Source organism: Rhea americana, unplaced genomic scaffold (assembly GCF_003343005.1).
Source record: "Rhea americana isolate MKP2758 unplaced genomic scaffold, rheAme1 scaffold_40, whole genome shotgun sequence".
In the NCBI taxonomy this organism is placed as follows: Eukaryota; Metazoa; Chordata; class Aves; order Rheiformes; family Rheidae; genus Rhea; species Rhea americana.
This window is the reverse complement of record NW_028186535.1, coordinates 6328946-6353446: the sequence shown is the minus strand read 5'-3', so window position 1 is coordinate 6353446 and position 24501 is coordinate 6328946. Positions and strand designations below refer to the sequence as shown.

Below are 24501 nucleotides of genomic sequence, written 5' to 3'. Positions count from 1 at the left end.
AGAGGCTGTCTCTAAGGGTATAGAGATATGGTCTATTAAGAGCCTTCTGCAGCACAGAGCAACCAACACGCTGATTGTCACCTAGCTAATGTAGAGCATAATTTGTCTCTCTGTAGGGATTTTTTTTTTGTGCCCTTCACTAGAAAATCAGGTGCCTTAGTTGCACTGAAGTTTTAATGAACTTGACTCAGATGGATACAACAAAAATCTTGGGCAGGAATGAATTTTGATTGGAAAAACATATGATTTTATTACAATAATAGTGCAGAAGGCAGCTGTTTTGGACTCCATGTGTTTTGAAATGACAGCATGTTTTACGCGAAACGTATCTTACACTCTGACTACGCACGCCACAACTGTATGTGGACCTCTGTATATTTTCTGTCTTCAATATATAGCTACTTGTTCTGCTTTTTTAAAAATCTAATCTAGATTCTCTGTTAAAACTCATTTCTATATTCTTGTTTCTGTTTCTTTCCTTTCACAGTTTTCTTTGCCTACCTCCATCTTCTCCTGAGGCTTTTTCCTTTTGTTCTGTCTTCCCTAACAATCTCTCTTTCCTCTTTCCAGGCACTGCTGATCTCCATCTCTCCATCTCTCCCTACTTCTGCATCTTGATTAATGCATGATGAACATCAGAATTTGTGAAATTTGGTTACACAAAATTATTTAGCCTTATTGGAAACACTTTGTTATAACAACAACAACTATTTTAACTGAAAAAAGCAAAGAAAGTATACTATGGAAGAAAAAATAGAACAAAATTAAGTCATGATTTTTACTCATTTCTCCTAGTTTTTCTTTTATTTCTCCTACCAGTCCAAYAGCTATCTACAACCTAGTCCGTTTCTTGACTTCAAAACTCTTCTTGTCCATCACTATGTATGATCGCTTCTTTCCCTCAACCTCCAAGTCCTCTTTTCCTTGTCCTCCTCTTCCACTTTGGGTCAGAGCTTGCATGTGTTATATAATACGGACAGTAAATGAAACGGGCTTGAGTCTATTAAAAATAGTGGAGAGATACAGCTCAGACACCTTGGAGTATCACAGATATGGTCCTTCAGATGACCTAAAGGTCCACCTAGAGAGAGGGTTAGGAAGGCTATCACGAAGGCTTTATTTCTTGTTGTTTTCTTGCAGGAAGAGATTGTCAAGAAAGAGAAAATTACAGTGTAGTACATATGAATATCAATCTCTTACACAATGAATTGATGCACGGAGCAAACTCTCTGACTTTTTTTCATAAAAGAAATATTTCATACAGTCATGCTAAACACTAATATCAAGTTTTCAGTATGTAAAACTTTCAGTAACTGAAATACTAAATAAGAATATGTATGTGCACACCTCACTAGCTTTTTGCCTCTCTTTATGAGACTAAATCTAGCTGTAGTCCAAAACAAAATGAATTTTGCAGACTCAGCCAAAATCCTTAAAGATGGGGGCCCATTGTATAAGAACTGTGCTGAAAACACTTGAGTTCTGAAAAATACTCTTCATTCAAAATAAAAATCACAAATCGGATGGATGGAAAAACATGACTGCACAAATATTTTCCCTTGTTCTATCCCTATAGATCATCTGTTAGCAAACAGAGACCTGGAAAATTTGGAATCAAGTATTTCTTCTGATTTTCTCTGTTAATCCATCATAATATTTAAATGTAATCTAAAATAATTTAGAAACAATTCTTCTGTCATCTCAAAATATAACACCACTTCAGGAATATATACTGCCACTCCTCATTGCAACACAAGCAGTGCAGAAAGCTAACATACAACAAATAATCCCCTCACCCAATTTGTTTTTAGATATTGTTCAACATCTATTTCCTTCACTACGTCCTTTTGTTTCTCAGTAATGAACAGTAACCTTACAAATCCAATGGAGAGCACAGAATAAGACAGAGTATCATTCATATGGCCCTATTTTTTCCCCCAAGTTGGTATTTATGCAAAATGGATCTGGCCACCAGGTAAACAAAGATGCATCTTGCCTTTTTTCCCCATTCTACACTGATATGTCAATGTTTAGTTTCTGACATTCAGAGACAGAAGAATGCACTATTTCTCATTTTGGGAATAAATGTTTTGGATCTCAAACAGAAAAGTAAGATGCCCATTTCTCTCTCATCAAGAATATCTTGAGCTGCACTAACCTACTAAGCAGGAATCCAAAGGTGGCTCCCAAAATTCAGGTGGTTTTCTGCCAATAGCTTATTGAAGTGGCATAGATTACATCATTTGCAACTTCTCTTGTCCTTCCCCATCCCTATCATGATGATGAGCAAGCATCAGAGTGTATCATGGCAAGCAAAGCTTTGAATTCAGCTATCAAATACATAACGCTATTATATCCCCCATGTAACAAGTGTGGTACCTGCAGTTCTGTTTGGAAGAAGAACTTCTGTGGACACTGTGTGCAGTCATAGATCTTGTCCTCTTGTCCATGGGCTGAGAAAATATGCTGCTGCAACTTGTTTGCTTGGACAAACACTGAAATATTAGATAAACAATGAGCTTTTCATTATTTCATATTTCAAGTGAAGAATTTTTTATAAACAATCTCCCATTAACACTCAGCAATTCCAAGAGGTAAAATTAAGCTAGTACACTCTGATTTCACATGTTGCTATAATGGGTACCAACCAGCACTATTTAACTACAAAGTGAGATCCCTTTTCATTTTAAATGAATTGAAATAGATGTCTGTTTTTTAAAAAAAGAAACAAAAGGAGACCTAACAGAACAACCAATGAAGTTTAAAGATTTTAAAATGCCATCTTCTCTTCAAAATTATTTCTTTATGCTTATTGCACTTTGATTGAACACACACACAAAATGTATTTCCTAGCAACCAACAGGTTTGAAAAACACAGATGCCAAAGTGCTGTTTACTCTCTTTGCCTAAAGTTAAAGCTAACAAACAGTTCTGTATTTAAATGCGTTAATGCTAAAAATTATATCCCACAGCTACACTGGGGCAATGTCTATAAATGTGAAACAGAACTGCAGGTAAATTCTCTTTGGATACTTTAAGATCAACTCTGCCTACACACTGAATGCAAGGGTTTCAATAATATAAACATGTTCAATTTTAATGACTACAAAACAAGGCCCTAAGACTGTGTAACAGTTTACCTAGGAGACATACTATTAATAATTAAATTGTATATGCCAGAGGCAGTGTTTGGGTTGGCAGCACTGACTTCTGATGGATGCCTGGTGCACTGTGACCTAAAAAAGTTTGCATCTACAATATTAATCTGTATAGGCAGGGAAAGGATTTATTAAAGATGCTGGCATTTGACTTTGACTCCACTCCTAATCATTAAAATTATTCTAATTGCAAGGCAACAAAAATATCAGAATATTGTTCTTCTGAGTCATACATTTTAATCACATTTCTCATTAGCTTGAAAAAAACCTGCTCAGATTCCATTTTCCATATAAAACTTATATTGGTGATTTTTACTTCTAGTTAATATTCTAGCAAGACACACTAAAATAATTTAATGGCATATTGCTAATAAAACACTATTGTTTATGATTAATGCTCACTGTCTATTTACCCCATCAGCAAAAAAGAAAAAATGTTTCACACAGATTGGAATCGACTTATCTCCATACTCCTTACCACATTTTACAAGGCTAATGCCTCAAACATTAAAAGATTACTTTTATCAGGGATCTCAAGCACAAGCAGAATCGTCAGTGGGTACTTTACTGATGTAGACGTTTATATATTGCATTTACAAATGACCCAAACTTGGAACTCCAAGACCCACGATATTAGACTAAAAGAAAGTCCCATTATAACATATGCATACATAAAGACAAGAGAAAAAAATAGCAGAATCAGTAATAAAACTAAAAGACAAAGAACTGCCTAACTGAAAGAATTATTGAATACAGACACCTAACAGGCAAACTGTTCACAGCAGTACTATCCACGCTCAGACATTACTACAAGAAGCTGTGCAGTTAAGATGAACTGTATTTTTTTAATTTTATAATTCACAGAAGTGTGTGAAACCTGAACAGTGAGGTAATAATCACCAACAACCACTGTATCTGAGAGACAAAAAATTTAGCTTTAATATTCTTTTGTAGAGTGCACTTTTAGGTTTTATTGGGAGCGGAGTTGCCAAACAAAGAGGAGCAGAAAGAAAGTACTGAAGGGTCTATTTGCCTATCAATGAGAATCCTTCGCTCCCATTAATGGAGAACAGAAACCCTGAATGGCTTCCAGAATTAGCATGCTACTGATGTGAGAATACCCGAAGTGTGTTTTGTCATGTTTGTGATTATCTTTGATTTTGATCTTGTAAAGCAAAACTGTGCATGTAAACTACATATTAACGCTTGTGTTTTAGGTTACCATTTTATGAAATGTTCTATTAAGAAGTCCTTAAAAAAACACACAACAACTCTGTAGGCATCCTTTTAATGTGTTTTCATTTCCAACAACAGCATTCTTCTGTTCCTCATTATGGCCCAAACATTGTAGTGCTTAGCCCTACTGGGTCAAGTTATTTTCTCACTTGGGTTTTACTACTGAATAACACCACTGACTTGAGGAGGCTTATTCCACACTTGGACTTGTGTCAGGGGAGAGCAGAACTTGACTTGTGGCAAAACAGCATGATTGCTTTCTAAAGCACATTACAAGGCTGTTTCTTCTCACCACAAGCCAACAAACACACATGAATAGGCTTCCTTAGTTGTTCAGAAGAGAATGTTGTGGCACAAGCTGCATCTAGTAGCCGCTGCCCTCGAGGACAAGTTCTGCTTTAAGTTACATCATTTTTGATGAAGTATCGATAACTTCAAAGCACAAATTTGTGGGCAGTTTTAACCTTGGCAAGCTTGGAAAATGAAGATGATGAACATGATACACTGGAAGGTAACAGATTATTGCTTCCACAATTATAAAAAACTCAAACCTCTGAGAGATGAACTTGAAATGCAGTTCTTACAGATGGATGCCTGACCTTCCAAGGAGATGGTTTCTAATCAATATTTCTAATGAGCACAAATCTAATGCTTAACTCCTAAAACTGACCAAAAGCCAATGCACGACACAATTGTAAGTGGGAGTTCTGCATACACAGAGTAAGAGCATGACTGAGAAACAAAGAGATCATCTCCTACCTGTAAAGCACACTGGACATTTGAAAGTGCCCCCCATGCCTTCAAAGCTGTGCTCTATCAGATGGCACTGAAGTTTGGCAGGAGAGTCAAAAGTCTGATTGCAGAGTTTGCATTCATGGTTCAATCCTTCATCTAGGGGAGAAAGAAAAAGAAAAATGAAATTCACCACAGTTGTTACCAAAGAGTAAGTCCAACATGATCTATGAACTGATCAGATGTTTTGTTTTGCTAGACTCAGAAACAGGCTATCCCTCAGCACCTATGGCTGCTAAAGCGTTCTTTTATCTGTGAGTTTTCAGAACATACAAAGCTTAACTGGGCACAAAAAGTACAGATTTTCCACATACAATTACCACTGAAGAGGAATGCAGAGTATTAGACGTCAGTAGGAAATGATGAGTGGGACGAGGAACATCATCGCTTGGCAGAATCACGCCATCACAAATAAGTACATTTTCAAAGCAGTGCATGAGGAATTTAATGTTGATCACATATCATCCCAATTATCAAAGGTAAAAACTGTGAGCTCACACATTCTTGCCACTCTAAGTGACGGTGGCATTCTCCGCAACCAGCTGGGCAAGTGACGGTATTTTATACCCTCACCTAACTCCCTTGCCTAAGTTTCCCATCTCACAGGCAAGCACAAAACCTTTTGCAAGCCGCAGGATTTCCCAATTGCCTTTCTGACAGTCCTAGATTTTTCCTTTATTTGTAGTTTTCCTCCTGAGGGCTCAAAACAGGCCCTGCATACTTCCGGACACAGCGTTCCCGTCAATGTCATGCGGCTTTGAAACCCTTCCCATTCCCTGCTGCCGGCTCCCTGTTTCCTGCCATTGTCCTCGGCGGGCCCTTGCCTTGCGCTCGGGTCCTTCCGGAGGGGTGCTGCAGGACTGCGCCACTCCACCATGAGGGCAGTCAACGGCTGTCCTACTTAGAAACAGTTGCTAGGTAGGATGTGGCTTCCAGCCCTGCTGCAGAGGCCTCAATTCCCACAGCACAGCTTAGAAAAGGTCCTTCTGTATGTCACTGGTGTGCTACACAAGTAGCATTGATCTYGCAGGTAAATACTGTATTTGATTATTAAAAATCAAACAGGAACAAAATGCTCGGCGGCTGCTACCTCGCTGTAACATTTCTCAGGTGAAAGGGAGCGATTTAGGAGAGCACCCTGCCCACCCCAAATACCTAAATATCAAGCTGTCTACCTTCTGCTTAACAGAGCACTGCCTGCAGTGATTAGTAACCATAATGACTAACGTTCACAGTTGGCAACTGCTGAAGATCGTGAGAGGAAGCACACACGCAGCAGATACAACGTTTTGCATTCTGCACAAAAATTCTCCCAGCCAATTTAAAGAAAACATGACAAGATGCTTGTATAACTGAATGGGGTCACACGTCCTCTCAAAATGATCTTTAATAACTTACCAGAATTGAAAAAAATTCAATGGTAGCCCTGAGCTTTCACTTCTCATTAGTCTGAAAGCTAAATTTAGTCTTCATGTGAGTTACAGCATCTTTAGCGAAGGGTGGGTATTTGTAGGCTTTTAGAGAGCACGAACTAAGCCACACAGTGGTATCCAGTCTGTATGTGTGACTACTGAAAATTACAGTCATACCATTTTCTAATTCTTTATAATGAGAAGATAACGTGCAGAAGAAACCAACAAAATCTTTAGAATTACACAAGATCAGGGAGGTTTTCCCATGGAGTAAACAGGTAAAAGCACACTTGATTGCAAAATTTTATGCCTTGACAGCAGTCCATAAGTCAGGAGCTCTCTCTCCATTAAACAGCCAACTCTCATAATGTTCAAATGTATGGCGTTTTCATTTCCTATTATGTAAAATTGTGTTTTTCAGTTGGTGACTTTGAGAGAAATTTTAGAGCCTGTTTTGGCACTGTAAAATGGCTGCATGCATGTTTCTCTTACTTTTCTGTCTTCCTGTCAGTCTTAACGCAAGAGAGTGGTGTCAGGGGCATAGACAAACTCACAAGAGCTTCGTTCGTGTGTTCACACAGCAAGCTGCAGAATGCCTTTTGTCCTCTACCCAATCCTCGAGTAAAGCAGCGTTSAATTATCCTGTCTGACTCCACACACTGAACAGCGATCACAAGGGTGTGAAACGGCATGTCTGCTTTGGGACTCAGCTGAGAAAGGGTCAGTGGTCTGGGCAACCCTGTGCCCCACACACCACTGCCACTAAAGTGCTGGTTTCAGTTCAGCAACACTCAAAAGAACTTTGCTGCTTTTGACTCCCAGCCTGTGTGAGCAGGTACTAAGTTATAGCTGGATCCACTGAGGACAACCTTGAGCTCAAACTTTGAAAGGGGCTCAGGACAATCTCAGTTGTTTTGCCACCACAACCTCTCTAGAGAGACTAGGAAATTGAGGTGGATGATCACAGCTTGCTGATATGTGTTTCACCTAACCAGTCACACCGGGAGTTGAGCATGGTTTGCTAAACGTATTCTGTGCAAAAGACTCCTGGGGAAGATAYGTAGGGGGATGCCTCAGCTAGGTGACATCTTTTGTAACTCTCTAGAGATAAATTAGCAAACATTTACCAAATACTTGCTGCCTATTTCCTTAGCAGGGACAGTTTTAGTGGATTCTCAAGAATTGCCCAGAATTTTGTTTTCTACCATCACTGACAAACCCTCCCAGTGTGCTCTGCTTGTGCTACTATGGACAGCATGCAAGCACGGCTCACTTCAGCACCGTGAAGGGAAACAAGAGGAAAAAGAACCTGAATGTGACTGTATGTACATGTAAGAGTGGTGGTCATACTCTGTAAAGCAGCCTGCACACCATACTCYCCATACAAGCAACCTACATCCATGAGTGAAGCTGAAGAATGGAGTGTATTGCGAACAGAAGGGAGACTCAGCAAGCAATACAAATGCTTGTTCTTCCCCAAATCTGTAAATCACATATGAGGAATGGCACACCTGATCAGATCATTTCTTCTATATCCTGATCCTTGGCAGGGTTATTACAAAGTACTGCTGAAGAAAGTGCAAATTCCAGCAAAGGATAATTATGCTGGAAAGCCTATGGGCTGTTCGTTTGATACACACCTTCAAAGCACTTAGGAGAAGGGGAGCTCCATCTCAGGATCTTTCACCTGTCAAGGTGACAATAATCGATGCCAAACCTCAAATCACAGAGTTACCATTGGCAAACTGTAAATGAACCATGCTAATCATTCCAGAGCATGGGAACATTAAAAGGGGATTTCTTAAGACGTTCAGAAGGAGAACGGCTTCCTAAAAAGAAATGTTTTTATATGGAGCTAAAGAAGAATTCAAACAGAAGAGGCTTTTTTTTTCTTTCCACTACCTTAGCTAATGAAGATAAAGTAGGAAGAAAGGCATGTAATCCTGATGTTGAAGCAAACCTAATTTTAGCTATGCAGTATTTGTAGTTGTTCAAGAAGAACYGAACCCCATTAAATGTGGCCCTGTTGTGTTTCCAGTATCACTCAGAACTGAGGTGATCTCCTGGTCACAAACATCAAAACCACTTTGATTACTATATGTTGAAAATCTGATTTTCCTAAAGGCTTATGAAGAAAGGTTTGAAAAATCTCCTCACCCACTCGCCTGGGGCAGATAGGAAACTTCCCCAGGCAAGAGGCAACACTTTGTGCAGAATCTAAGCTTTTTCTTAAAAATAAAATGTTTCTAGTCTCATAGTTCTAAAAATAAAATATTTCTAGTCTCATAGTTCTAAAGACCACATTTATAATATGACCACATTTGTATAACTAACAGATTTTTTTCCCTAAGTAAGTTCAGCTGTTTAGGGAGTTATAAACCCCTCCCTCCATCCCCCCACACTCRTTTTTACCCGTTTTTGCACATTACCTGCTCTGGGCTACATCCTTGGAACAAACGGCAAGGTTCCAGTCCTTGAATTCAGGAATGTGATACCAGCATAATTTAAATGTAAGGCAGACAGATAAGGTTACAGTACTGGCTCAAGAGCCAGGAAGGCTGGCGTTCATTCCAAACTCTGCCACTGACTTCCTGCATCACCTTGGGTATAACGTCATGGCCTCCATTTCTCAGATATCCCATCTCTAAAGTTCAGTTGTTAATTTTTAAGTTTTTACTTTAATAGGCCAACCTAATTAGCATCCCTTAAGACTTCTAATACAACTGGGACAGAGGCGTTAGAGAAAAGTCCAAGACTAGCTGCTGTCTGCCTTTGACAGTATGTAAGATACATCTCCATGTACACAACTACCTGCACAGCACAGTAAAAGGACAAGAGGGTGCAGCTTTGTCTCTGCCTGACTCTTCATAGAGAATTAAAAGGTATGGCCAGCATTTTACCTCCCACTGGCATGAAAGAGCTGGGATGGGGCAGCTCTTGCATAGGTGCCAGATGTGGAAAGAGGATGCAAAAGGCTGTTTACACACTGGCCACAGTCTAGCTCTTAAGGTTTAGCAAACAATTTGATAAGGTGCTATGAAAGTGCGAAGTGTGATATYATTAATAAATAAAGGACCGGTGAAATGTCACATTTTCAGTTTCCATTTGGAATAAATCTGAAATGAAATGGAGTGTCAGATACAGTCCAGGAGGCTTTTCTTCCCTACAGTAGAGAGCTACGCTCTTTGCTGCTACTTGGAAGGGGGGGCGGGGGGAAGAAAAAAAGTGCTGAACAGCTTTAAAAAATTCAATCAAAATAATCTGCTCTTTGGAAAGGTGGCRGCTGACAGTAATTGGAAAATACTGTCTGACTCATTTATTAAAGTGAGATTCAGAGTCAATTGATTTAATAACCATTAGAATATTCTATTAAGGATATAATAGGTTGGCACAGCCCTATTTTTTATTAAGAGTTATAGGTAAGAAATAAGCAACGCTATGGAATTCTAGACAACTGCTGTATGGATTAGACTAAAAATATGGCTTGCAAAATAGGTATAAAAGCAGCAACTATCAGGAGGAGGAATAGGAAACTGCATTACAGTGCAAATGAGTTAGCTGAATGATAAAAAAGAAATGAACCTTTAATATAAAGCCTGCACTTTTCCAGATCTAACAGAAAACTATGCACTACATTCCCTTATGTGGTACATTGTAAAACAAGTCAGCAGGTCCTTCACATTCTGGATACAACAACTCCATTAGGAGGGCAAGAACAAAGTACCTACTGTACAGCACAGAACTGCTGCTTACTGTTGTCCTTACATGGTTAGGATACGAGTTTGGACATGGTTAAGACCTAGTGACATGGATGAGAATGGTTTACCCACTGCTGGCAGATAAATTACTTTGATGCAGGCAGAACTTCTGCATATGAAAATTACTTTCTGTTTGTAATCTTTACTTGGAAGGTGGGGATATGTAAACATCAATCAGTTCTAAATAAATGCATGTAAGATTCTTATAAATGTTTAATATTTACACAAATATTAAATGTTTCAGTGGGGGAAGGTAGATTGCAATTGGGGTGCAGCCTCATTACCTCAGCAGCTAACTGGATAATCAGCTATAAAAGCAAACAAAATCAGTCTTCATGCCAAGCATATACTCATATTTGGGGATCCTCTGTTTCAGCACTGACTATCCAGGCTGTSCTAATGAGATATCGCACAGCAGATGAGACTCCCCAATACCCCACCTGAAATGTGGCTCCGGGTGACTAGGCCTAATTTACGTTACCAACTCCAATGCAGATTGTTCATTCTCCGGAAGACCCTGACATTTCAATACACACTTYAAACAAATGAAACTCTTTAAGTAACCTCTAGATTGTTTGTCCCAAGTTTATGCTTCTTGCTCTTCAATAAAAACAAATCTAGAGCAGCTACAAGCAAATGTTCACTGGCTGACTTACGTGCAGCTGTTAAGTCAGTAACCACTGGGGGCCCTCTTATATTGTCTGATCAACACTGCAGCCACTACTGAGTACCAATTTGTAACAGTTTATAAGTAACTCTTTCTCTCATTCACCCTCGAGATTGTCCAGAAGGGTCCTTCTGCCTTTTACTCTGAATAAATCTATAGGCAAAGGTCCAAAGAAGATGATGTCCTCCTGATAAATCACCACGAGGCTGGGTCCATGCTTAAAAGCATCTGCAAAGAGTAGAGTAAACTCTGCCCTCCACATACAACACAGGAATCAAATGCCCTGCAGTTCCTGTTTTTTCCAGGTCTGAAGTGTGCACAGCTCCCACACTCAAAGTTTTTTCTTTTTTTCTTTTCCCTTTTTTTTTTTTTTTTTTTAACAAGCAAACCATGGCCCTAAACCAATTTATCCTTCTTATTTTGCTTCTATTCTTCCCTGAGTTTTGCAGCATACACGTATAAGCCAGAGATCTGAGGAATAATGAAGGAATGCCATGGATGACAGCTAACCCCTTGGCTACAACATCTCACACTGAAAACCCGGGAAGGACACAGTGCACCGTACAACACTGGAATTTGCAGTGTATATGGCTGTAAGCATCCATGCTTCTTAGTTCACCGTGCTGCATCTGCATCTTTTTAATTGTACTGAGATTTGCACAAATGCCCATCAGAGGCCTCRTGTCACTAGCAACAATCTCATTCCTTCTTGAAATTCATCTTAGGGCCCAGTATGGTGAGGAAGTGAGTGACAAGTCTCCTTACTTGCTAAGGAGCACATAACCACCTCTTTGAAGACTGGATGCTGAAATGAAACAGCACCTTATCTAGTATCACGTTCATAATTTCCCTCTGATTGTAATAATGCTTCTGTCATTTTCCATTTCTTACACATTATCACAGCCCCCTCCATGAAAAACACTATCCATCAGGGTGTTAATTTTGGAAGTTGACATGAAAAACACAGGAATATAATGAYAAAGATACAGGCATACTAAAGGCAAAGAATACAACTGGAACTTTCAGAGGGAAAAATGATAACAGTTAGAATTTGCAGTTGTGAGAAGAATCTGTTATTAAAAAAAAAAAGTCTGAAAAAGCAGTTCCATCATGTGGAACCTGGTGACAACACAGGACTGTGGATTGGATGGCAAGGCAGAAGGACAGCTGTATTACTCCTGCAGTATTCAGGGCAGATCACAGTGTGCTTGCCTGTGCATTGGCAGGGTGGGGGGAAGGAAATAGCTTCCTCCTTCTCTCTCCATTATTATCACAGAGTTTACAATGGTGCCATGAGCACTATTACTAGTGTACGCAGGCCTGTGCAGTGGTCTGTATTCATTCACAATCCCACTTTTAACTGGAACAATGACTTTAGCTACAGACTGTGCAGCAGAGAAACACAACACATCAGGCTGCAACCTGTGCAATGTCTCTCCCCGCCCCTTGTTTTGTTTTGTTTTGCTTTTTTAAGTTAAAAATGGTTTTTGGGCAAGACTGTGCCTATTCCTGAAGAATTGGGTGGACGAGATGTGAGGAACAATCCTAAACCCTTGAGTTATCAATAATTTTAGCCTCCTAAAAGGGACGTTGAGACCAGGCTAGGACTCTGTCTCTAAGTGTCCTGGCTACTGAAACTGTGGCAGTATTAGCGTGAAGACGATGTGCGTGGCACTGCTGGGGCGAGGCCACCCAGGCTCCCAGAGACAGCAGGTAGGAAGCCTTACTCTGCACGCACGGAATAAACACTGCAGCCCTCTCTAACGCTTTGCTAAAGCTAAGGCAAAAGGGTGCTGATTGATGCAGTGACAAAGAGCTGGGATCCACCTCCTCAATTAAAGCAAAAGTTCATCTCTCCAGGGCCAGATTTTGAAATTAGATCTGCTTAAGGGAAAGCCAGTCTACTGCATCTTTCATTCCACCGTATTTCTGTTTGAAGCAAGGGATGCATTTCACTTCACCAACTGTTCACTTTTTTGCTTGGTTGCACTCACTTTGGCTGCTTGTAAGTGAACTCTTCTTACCACATGCGCCTTGTATGTTCTATTAAACCCAAGAATTGTCTAGCTACGGTGAGGCCATATTAAAATGAAAGGGCTCCTTCTGCAACTAGCAGGACCTATTTCTTAATAACTGTCATGTTTTCAGCTCAAGTAAGAATGATTTAAATGCAGCAAATGCCCTCTTCATCAAAGAACAGCATTTTCTGGGCAACTGGCTACCAGGAGAGAGTTCAAGAATTCAGTAACAGGGCTATTCACCAATTGATGGGACATGCATAATTTGCTACTCCTTGTCTGTAACTGCGCTAGGAAAAGGTATTAAAATTTGCTCCAAAAAAARTCTGCATTTTATCAGGTAGCTATACACACTACAAGGTTACATTGTATCATTGCAACAAAATCCCATGTGATAGGGTTTATTTTGGAAACAATTTTACCATGGGATATAAAAAGAAATGTAAACCAGTAGGAATAAGCTCAGTGATACGACTTATTTGTAGCAGGATAATCCAGCTCAACATTTACCTTTTCAAAAAGCACTTAATGAGCACTGACTAAAAACTTGGAGACTGATCCTTCAAGTGCTGGCATGGCTAGCTCAGGGGAGCAGGCCTCTTGTCTTACTACCCTCTTGTCTAGACTTTCCACGGGACTAAATTCTGCTGAAGTGTGTAAGGTCAAGCCCTCAGTCCCTACACTGCACACTGAGGTATGGATTATTAGCTCCATATTACAGATAAAGAAAACAAACCCCAGAGCTGCTAAGCGKCTGTTTTTCTACCTCATACAGAGAATGAAAACTCTCTTATTAAACTTAACTGGATAAAGAATCAGGCCCTGCTTAATCTGCCCATCGTTACAAATATAGCATCAGAATTAAGATTATAATTGAGTTTTTCTTTGTTCTCTTCCCTGAGCCAAGAAGCTGTTCTCTTCTGAGAAGAAAGTTTCTTGGACCAAATCTTCTCTAGCAAAATAAAATTACAATCTGAATGGCTCACAGATTGCCTGAGCAAAGCAGTTATTAACAATTTAATCAAACTGCAAGGGGAGAAAACTAATAGAAGTGTCATATTGGAAAGAATTAAGAACAGTGAAATATAAGTAAAAAGCTTTTGCATTTTTAGCATTTTCTATTTAATTTAAATATTTTTTTCTCACTGTTTAAGRTGTGATTCCTTTTTCTTGCTGTTCATGCTTCCTGATTGGAGAGGTAGTGTTCTCTGTTGCTTGACACTAAATACCAACTATTAATGCCCACTTGTCCGGGACTTCTGGAACTCGTAGAAGTACAGGTATATCTACTCTAAGTGTTGCACAAAGAAAACACAAATTGATAAAACTAAAAGGCTATGTCATGAAACATAAACTAAATGTAATCTGTTCTAAAGTCAGGGCTACCGGGTAAATGTCTTTTTGCATGGAGACAGTCAAACAGTTAATATTAATTCTATACCCCAGTGGACCAGCAGTAGAAATTATGCTTTGTACACAACTCTCATCAGGTATTTCTTTTGCTCTGAGTATACAGAAAGGGTCAGGGCTGCCTTCCTTATTTTTGGCATGAAGTCACTAGATATCTGGAAGACAAAAGTCTCTAAATGCTGAAATGCTGTTTATCCAAGCTACAAAGAATTGTCTATTTCCTCTTAAAAAGAGGGGGAAAAAAAGGAAAATAGAAAAAAGAAAGATGCAGTAGAGTCGAGCAGAGCACAGTAGAGTAGAACAGGGCTTTTTTGTACGATTGGATATTTAGACTTGCTAGCATGAAGAAACAGCAGTGCTTCCTCATATCTTCTAATATATCAGATACTAGTGATAATTTTTTTTCAAATCTGAATGCCATGATAAGAGTCACAGCTTATTTGGCATCTTCTTACGTAGGCAAAGGATGCTTTGAAATGAGCAGGAATCTCTGGGAAATCAATCCAGATCTTAAATTTGTTTAGGAGTGTACTGCTTTCTTTTCTTTTAACCTCCTTCTCATCCCTTTCTCCCCCTCCTCATCCCTTTCCCTTGCTCTTCAGCCCTCAGAAAAATCAGGGAAGAAGAAATGGTGCAGTCTGTTAAGATCCTCAGATCTGTGTAGATAACTGGTCATTTAATTAGATTCTTTTCACCCGAGCAAACTGCTCTGCCAGTCTGGGGAGATCTCCTTGTAAAGAAATGTATTAAAATGACAGAGCTCCATTTAATATGAAGTATTATTTCTGTTGCTCAGGTCTGACTTAGCTTGTTGTTTTATTTAGGAAAGCATGAGAAAGCTCAGCTTTAATTTGCACTAACCTTTCCCTATCTCTCTGTTTGATCGTGCTACAAAGGAAGCAAGCAGCTTTGGGCTCACATATCAAAAAAGGACCCGACTTCATTCTAAACCTGCTCCACTCTCCTTCCTGCTTTCTCTGCTGGTACTAAGACTTCACACTGAGCTGAACAAACAGCTGTTGGGATTTCTACATTGAAAGTTCTTCACTTTGTGTATAAGAGAATAACCAGGGCCAATTAGTTATTTTTCCCCTATTTGTTATATTCAGTAAGAAGTTTTTTTAAAAAAACTCTGAATGCCACTTTTATATATATATATATATATATATTCCAAGTATTCACCAGACCTAATTCTTTGCTAATGCTAAGACACCATTTCCCACAATTCTAGCTATTGACAAGTGCTGTCTAAAACGCCTCTTCTCTCCAGTGAACTTCCAGGTAGCAGAATGAAACAGAGATAAACACGAAATAAGGGAACAAGAAAAAAAAATGGAGGAGAACAAACAAGGAAYAGTTGGCTGAAAGGAGCAGATGCATCAGTGATAGGGAGAGACGAGACTATGCAAAGAAGGAAAGAGAGGGAAGAGAGATGTTAGAGAGGGGTTGGCTGGGCAAGGAGAACAGACCAGGGTAGCAATGATACTAAAGAAAAAAGATGGGGCAGACTGAAAAAGGGAAGTTGATGGAGGAAAAGAAGGAATAARCAGAAGAAAGACAAGGACACAAAACCTAATTGGAGGGGAACAGGCAAAAGAAAAACCTAACTCTCGTTCAAATTTCAGTGAAGAACTGTGGAGAAGCATTTATCTCCAGACAGATCTTGGGTAATTTAGTGCAGCTTCAATGGCAATAATGACAAATGCATTTTTTACAGCCAAATGGCTCAAACAGTCAACAATGTTACCACTATATAATTAATAAGTAATTAAAAAGAACAGCAGGTTACAACTACAAGGAATCAAACTATATTACCAAAGGAAAAAAATACAACACTGTTACGAGAGAAATAAATGTGCAGGCTTTCAGCTCACTGTGTATCGTCTCTAGATAAAACTTATAGAACYGAAGAAACGTAGCATGGCATTAAATGACTACAAGGTGATTAACATCACTGAAAAACCAAAAAAACACTTGTAAGACTCCAAGGAAATCTGAAACGTGATATGAAAAACATGACTGTAACAGCAAGAGAGTTGGCTGACCACTATATGGCATTATCCTTTTCCTGAGACATACTCTAATAAATAACTTACAAGACTGCATTTGTTGGCTGAAATAGTCTCAAAAAGGCCCACTGCGTTTTCACTGCGCGCGTATGCCTGTGYGCGCGCTAGTTCATTTAAATAAGAAGAGTTAGTGGGAAAAAAGCAGCAGCACAGAAGAAGGGGGGGGGGGATTTGAACCACGCGTAGCGGCGTGGGGAGGCGGCGGGCAAAGATCCGCGGTTTTGCTCGGGTTCCTCTCCAGCTGAGCCTGACCACCCCCTTCCTTCCCTCGGGGCTTTGGGTCGGTGCCTAATTCCCGCCTCTCTTCCGCACTGAGCTCGTGCTCCGGCCTGCACGGGCTGCCCGCGAGCGCGAGTGCGAGCGCGAGCCCGCCGCGCGGTGCTGCGCAGCGTTTCCCCTCGCCCTCGGCTGGCGCGAGGCCTCTGGCGCGAGGCCGCGCAGGCAGCGGTGGCRCTCCGCGAAGCGGCAGCCGCTGAGCTGGGTCGGGAGGCGCGCGCAGGGCAGAACAGGCCATCAGCCCTCGGCACGGCAGCCCCGTATCACGAAAAAACCCCCCTTAGAGACAACGAAGTGCTAGAGCTGAGGCATAATCTCCCCTCAGTTCTGTCTACGAGCCATTAAGAKTCACAGGAGATCGGTGCTTCCCCTGCCTAAGAAACCGCAAAGATCCTCCGGCGCAAGCCCGCACTGACCCAGCCCTTGCAACACTGCGGCTATTTGCACAAATTACCCACAGCCCAGTGAACCCCAAATCATTAATGTCAAGGGCTGAAAAATCATAGAATAGGTTAGAAATCAGGAAATTTAACCAAGTGCGTGTTTGCAATTCTGGACTGTGTGTTTGAGTTTGGGGATTTTCCCCTCCTAGGATTTCTCTGTAATCACAAAAGCTAATGCTTTTTTTTTTTTTTTTTTCTAATGAAGGCTGAGATTTTGATGTAATACTCATTTGAGGTGCCCAGGCTGAAAAAAAAAAGCACTAAATATTGTGAGACTTGTGGTCAAATTTTGAAACACTGTGAAACCCAATTTACCCAGATGAAATGGGGGACRCAAAATTAATTTAGATAAACGAGGTTTTCCAATAAGCAAGGGACTACTTAGTGCTTTTAATATATATCACGGGACACAACCTCATTACAGATCAGGAGTGTTGTGCTGCGAGTTTGTGTCAAAGTGGAAATAGTCACTGCCACAACAAATAACCCCCAAAATATCCTACTCCCCGATCACTTATTTTGTGTTTCCACAGGCACGTGACATGAGCCTGAAGAATAATTAACACTGCTGAGAAGCAGCAGCAACAGCGGATGACTCTCACTACTGCAGACCTCTCATCCGAGCAGAAATACAAAYGTACTAGTTATTGTAAGCATGTTATGTTAAGGGGACCTTCCCCCCTTCACCTCATTTTAAGTTAGAGGAGAGAAAAGGGGGGAAAAAGAAGATGATACAAACATTCTTGACGATATTTAATGTCTCCACAAATACTGTTGCCACAGTTTAAGAGTAAGCAGAAGAATGGAGGGAAAGCCTCAAAGTCCTTGTGGATCCTGGGTTTATTCACATTTATTCAGGGAAAAGAAGACAGCCAGTGAAGAGAGCCATCCCTTTTACAGAGCAATTCCAGACAATATTACANNNACAAAAAAAAAAAAAAAAAAAAAAAAAAAAAAATCTAAAATATTTCTACAGCTATCATGTGGAATCGTAAAGGTGCTGCTGGCATCTTATATTTTTAATTTCCTGATTTCATGATAATTTGTCTAAGATCCAAACAGATTCATTCAAGCCACCTTTAAATAAAAGTGTAAATACTGTATACCCGGCCTATATAACAAAGACCAGCTCCACATGATTTTTTTTCATCAGTATCAACCTCCTTATGCTATTAAAAAATACAAGTATTTAGCAAGAGAATTTTGCAAAGCGTACATGTAACTTTCTTCGTCTCTTCTCTTTGAAAGCCTGAGGGCCAYCAACCTGAATCCCTGATGCTGTTTAAAACTAAGTGTCTTCACCAGAAACCTTGCAGGCTGCACATTTATGTACTTACTGACAGCGCCAGTCACGTTACGCTTACTTGTCAGGCCTTCTCCAAACAGAGTGGGGAAAACAAGTATCCGAGGYGTAAAGATGTAAAGTAGCTACAGCATATCCCCCAGCCCCTTCAATTGCCTCCTTCACCTCACTCAAGTAGCAACTTTTAATTTATTAAACCTGGAGGTGAGCAAAGGGATTTGACGGTAGGCAGGGTTTGAACAACAAAAAGTAAGGTCAAGGAGGAGTATTACCCCTCTAGTCACATTTGGAAGATCTGGGGCATTTTAGAAGTCAAAATAAAAAAAAAATAAAAAGAAAAAAAGAAAAAGAAATAGAAATAGAAAGGATGGCGAGGAGAGCAAGAGGGCAAACTCACCTGCTATACTACTCTGTGTTACASAGACTCGCAAGAGCCTGCTGTTAGATTTGGCAATGCATTTTGTCGAGAACGAATGATGCAGATTTTGATTCTGTGATACTTTAATAAATAAAAGAGATTGATGTTGATTGATTRTTGATGTTCAGTTCTGTTTCACTGCTGGCGCAGTGAATATATGATAGGGCAAAGGAGAAGAAGAAAAAGTACTGTGTTATGMGTTTGAAAATTATATGGCAGAAAGGTGGACTGCCTCAGTAGTTCAGCCAGGTACCAGAAGCCAAAAATCAGAACTGAAAATAATAGTTGGCGAAGAATACCAGCGCAGCAGCAAGCAAACTGAGGTGAGGCAAGAGAAAGGAGAGCCACCCTGTGTAGCCAAGCTACCAACCCYTTTCTCGTTCCAACATTTTATTTTTGCAAATGACACATTCTTCCTCTCCCAAAACAGATAAAATAAAAACAAGAGGTCTGTGAAGAAAAAAACTTTAACCTGGAAATGAGCTATAGCAAACAGAAACTTGGCCAACATGCCAAAACATCAGCGTTACTGAGAAAATTAACCATGTCAAAAGTCTCAAAAAAAAAAAAAAAAAACGTGGCAATAGCAGGAAAATTCCAAATTAAAGTAATTGTTTTGTCCTTAGCTCACTATGTTGATACTGCATTATAGGGAGTAAGTTATCATTGGATCACATATTTATTTCTATGCCCACATCAGAACTCTGTCATATCACAAGTCAAATACCTGCAAAATAACAGTTAGTTTTCACCTTTAATTCCATGACAAACTGACAAGAAAGAGATGCATGTTGCATTACCAAGGTTTGCAGTGATGTCTCTTCCCAGCAGTAGAAAACAAATCAATATTGCAAGGTAAGAGTTTGCCTAMAGTCCTGCATATCTGTTTGCATTTGAGTTAGAGAAACAGAAGAAAGATAGAAAACACTGCAAGTATAACAATTTCAAACAAGAGGGAAATATAATAAGATGCAACTCTTGCAGCACTCGTGTCATAAATAACGAATGTCACTTCTTAGGGCTGCCTGATAATTTTACCTTTTTTAATAAAAAGAATGCACATGGAGGCAAACTGAGTTCAGCAGTGTGACCCCTCTATTTACAGCAGAGGAGGACATGGTCTTTCATGATGGCTAACTTTGTGCGTTCTGTAATGTGTTTTTTTTAAGCTACAACATGAATGAAATATTCAAGGGCAGTCTGATTCCTGAACCCCAGGGAGTGCCAATGGAAGTTGGGTGCCCACCTGCTTTTTCATAGTGTTAAAAAAATCCCTCTCTGCTGTGGAATTGTTTGGAGCTTAATGCCCCCCCTACACCCCATACACAGCATTCCCCGAAGCCCCCTCACTGCTTTCACCCAAATATAAATAAAAAGTAAGACTTGCTTCACTACATTTGCTTGCATTAATTGATGTTAAAAAAGTCTGTTAAAAATAAAGCCCAGCAGTGACATTTTTCTTTGCTAAAGCACGATAGCAGCACATTACAAACATTACAAAAAGGTCCCCTGGTAGGATTGTGAAGTTCCACTCTGGCAGTAAAATGCATCTAYTGTATGTTCTCTGATTTATTTATTTATTTATTCTTTAATGCAGGATGTGTCACAAATGCAGATAAAACTCCCAGCTTAGCAGCTAGGTTGCAATACTGAATGGAAGAAATGGATGGGCACCATGTATTTTCACCATTCTTTTTTAGCCCCGTCAAATGACTGACCCCATTTCCCGGTGATAATGATGCTCGCAATCATTCAGTCCCATTTTGACATTTTCCCTATGGTTGCACCTCTCTTGCTTTTGCCAGGAGTTGGGTGGCTCTAAAGGACATGGCTCTTTGTGCCCAGAGATCCTTTTGACATTTTAAAACAATACAGTCATCAGCCTGCTCCTCTCCTGAGATACACCCAGAGCATTAGAAAAACTAGAGAACCGTGGGACCCAGCTCACACACTCAATTTCCCCTCCAAGAAATCTCTCCCTATACCAGTTGAGGTAAAGATTTCTGGAAAAATGTTTCAAGCCAAGTAAAAGACTGCATTGCCTTCTGGGAAGGTGAGTACAGATGCTAAATTAGGCCTGGCAGGGTTGCAAAAGTGGGGATAAATAGAAACAAAAGGGTCAGTTGTTTTCACGTCCTGAGTTTTGCCTACCGGGATAAATATAGCCTCTCCTTTGCTGCTTGTCTCCTTACTCTGGGTTTTCTAAGATGCCCTTAGTATCTGCAGGATTTGGTCCCAAATCCTGCTGATTTTATAAGCTTTGCCAAATCCTAAATCCCTACCACTGGCATCTTCTTAGAAATCGAAATCTACTTTTCTAGACCATTTGAAGGTGTCTGAGGGGAAAAAAAAAAAAAAAAAAAAAAAAAGAGAGAGAGAGAGAGAGAGAGATGCAAGCAGGTAAGTGGCTCTGTGGCTGTATCCTGTCTGAGTTTGAACGAATGAGAAGAGCAGAATATACTGTCATTTGCCCTTGTTATCTGTTCCTGGCATTTCACACCATATGCCAGAAGGGTGGGCCCAGCCCAGAGAACCTCTTAGAAGAGCCAGGAAAGAATGGAAGCAGGAACACAGAATAACATAGACATATTTGTTAAGTTTTTTTTTTTTTCCAAACAAACAAATAATCACTCCAGGCAACATGGTAGAACTTWAATTTTGAAGAGAACATAAAGCTGGACAAGTTGCAGCAGTGCAGGGGTCCTGACAGTATTTCTCCAAAGCACAAAAGCTTGATGATAAAAGGTAAYAGGAAATTGCCTGCAATTCCAGAAATAGGTGTTCAGAGTAGTGAGCACTGGAAGGGCCAGGGGTATAGAGCCAGGATTCTCAAAAAGGGAGAATAGGCAGGGCTGGATAGAAAGCTTTGAATATGATCACAAGAGGTTTATACTTCATAAAAAGGCAAGAGTACTACAAGTAACTATAAGTAAACCACATAAATCAGTATCCAAAAACTTAGCTTGGTGGCTGCATTTCTTTAGTCTGAGGAAGAGCAACACAGTCAAAGTGAAATACAATTTGATTCTTAATAAGAGAATTGGCTGTAGAGTTGGAAAGAAACAGGAGAGATCTTTGAGATGGTGTGAAGGAAAAAACAGTGGGATTTAAACACTGGAACGTGTGGACTAATGGAGCAAAAAGGAGCCAAATATAACAGTGGAAGAATATTGAGAGAACATTACTGACAGATATCTGCTAGTTATATGACTCTTCTAATGTCAGTGTTATATTAGACTATTTAAACACAGATACACTGCTGTCTTCAAAGTCCCTAATCAGAAGAGAAGAAGAAATAATTTTTTTTTTTTTTTTTTTTTTTTTTGCAGGACTTACAATCAAGCAATGAATGAACTGTATTAGACAAAGAGAATATGGAAGAGCAGCAATATGGCTTCATGCATATCAATAAAAGATAAGTGCACATGTATTTAAAATCATGTATAGAAATGAAGCTTGCACTACTCCTTTAAGCAGGATTACTCCCTAAATCTTGAAGTATTTAACACAGCCAGAGTAGGTCTCCAATATGAACTTGTATAAGGAGGAGTAGGCATTTTTTCCCTGATCTAAGCCTGATGGGCTGCAGAGGAGAAGTAGAGATGTTTCTACAAGAAGCTGGCAAATACCTTATTCAAAGGAGCCTATATGTAGTCTAGTTGATGGCTGTTTTATATTAGCAAAATAACTCTACAGCTACAACTAGCTACAATTAGGTTCTTAGTAATGTGTTAACAGGTAGCTAGGCAAGTAAAAAGGAAATCCAGCAAAGYCAAGCTGAACTTTGATCTTCAGCCTATTTTTTACAAAGCAGCGCCAAGGGAATATTTTTTTTCTTAGCAGCTTTCACACTGATGCTATCATAACAATTAGTGCTTTTGAGACACACGGGAGAGATTGACAGCTGGCTGGTGACACAGCATAGGTTGGAGACTGCCATTAGATCATCACTGTTGACAGGTTATCCACTTGCTCCTCAGTACTGAAAAGTTACCCTGTCTTTTGGCTGAAGTATTTGCAACTTATTCTTGAAACAGACTTTAAAACAAGCATCTTCCACAATTTTATATTCTTCATGCCTTAACTGATAACACAACTGTTCTCAAAATGTCTTTCAAAAGCGGTAATACCCATACTTTAATATCATTGTTACAGGCAAATATTTTAAGCCAGATTTGCTTAGAAGTGTATGGAAAAATATTGTTGGAATAGGATTTTCATTAATCCTTTTAACTGCAGTGTAAACTGTGGAACAGTGAGTGCATGCAGACGTGTGCATATGTATTTGTTCCTATGTTAAATCTACAAATCCGAACAAAGCAACAGAGAGCTATTGCAAAAAACAGTAGATGAAATAGCTATGCATAGGAAAGAAATTGCAATATAGTGAGAGCATCCCAGATGAGCAGAAGCAGAGGATGAACACAAGTTAGCAAAAGATTAAAAACAAGCAAACAGTTCCAAAAGAACTGGAAAGGAAGCAAGACTTGCTTTCTACAGATTTGTGCTTCCCAGTTGACTGACTTCGTGTCCAAGAAGGTACATGCAGAAGGTCTCTCCCAGGTCCTATTTTTCTGTTCTCTGCAGATTCTGTAATGTGCASAAAGGACTGAAGATTTTCTCTCTTTAGGAATGCTATATAGATTGCTCTCCTCCACACAACTGCCTTCTCATAAAATGAGTAGAAACACAGTTGTCTTTGAGCCCTCTCTCCTCCTTTCAAATAGGGAGGCCTGATGTCCAGACCAACATGCGTGTTGGTCATAAAGCTGCATAACCATTGCACACTCAAGAAATAGGACTTCATACATATGCTGAGCTTTCTGGCTCATCTGCAACACAAACAATAACATTTTAATATACATAATTTAGTTACTTATCACTTTGGGTGAGGCATGGGGAAGGGAAATTTTCAACTTTCCCAAATGCCCCAGGACTTTCAGGCTATTGCCACCTGCTAGGCATCCCACCCAGTGCAGAGCAGCCTGGCCAATTCCAGGTGATCCCAGCACTCCTCCTCCTGGCTCACTTGTGGGTATAATATAAAAAAAAGATAGAGCATGTTCTTCATGGTCAGCCTGGCTGGCATCCTTCAAGCTTACTCACTGTATGACTTGGGATTTCAAGTAACTATTAGAAGGCCTGCTTGTAATTAGTTATTTACCAAATTAGTGAAGTGTCCTTTCCTTTCCAAAGTAAGCACTTAAGAGTATCTTTGCAAGCAGTCTGAGGTAAGGACTCTATTTGTACATGCTTCTGTATATCACTGTGTGATAGCACGGTGCTGTTACAGCATTCAACACAAAACTTATCTCAGCTAGTAAATACCCTGAGTGCTGGTCTCACTCATTCAGTAGAGGGAGCCAAATCAAAAGATTCTTCCTACATATTCCAGAGTACCTTAAAACCACACTAAATTCCATAGGTGCTGATGGGTACCCAGCATCTCACATGTGCCTTGATGACCATCACGGCAGTCTTTTGATTGCCACTCTTGCTTTCTAGTACTTCAGAATACAGCTAACCCAGATGGTAGAGCTG

At 39.9% G+C, this 24501-nt stretch overlaps 1 protein-coding gene across 1 annotated transcript in view; it reads right to left on the bottom strand.

The window, feature by feature from the left end:
- Nucleotides 1-24501, bottom strand: part of ZNF521 (zinc finger protein 521) — a 239365-nt gene that overhangs the window by 25945 nt on the left and 188919 nt on the right. Inside the window, exons 7-8 of the mRNA XM_085314302.1 lie at nt 5154-5285; nt 2380-2495 (exon numbers count right to left, since the gene is read on the bottom strand). Coding sequence (XP_085170428.1) covers nt 2380-2495; nt 5154-5285 — 248 coding nt within the window. The remainder of the gene's footprint in view (nt 1-2379; nt 2496-5153; nt 5286-24501) is intronic.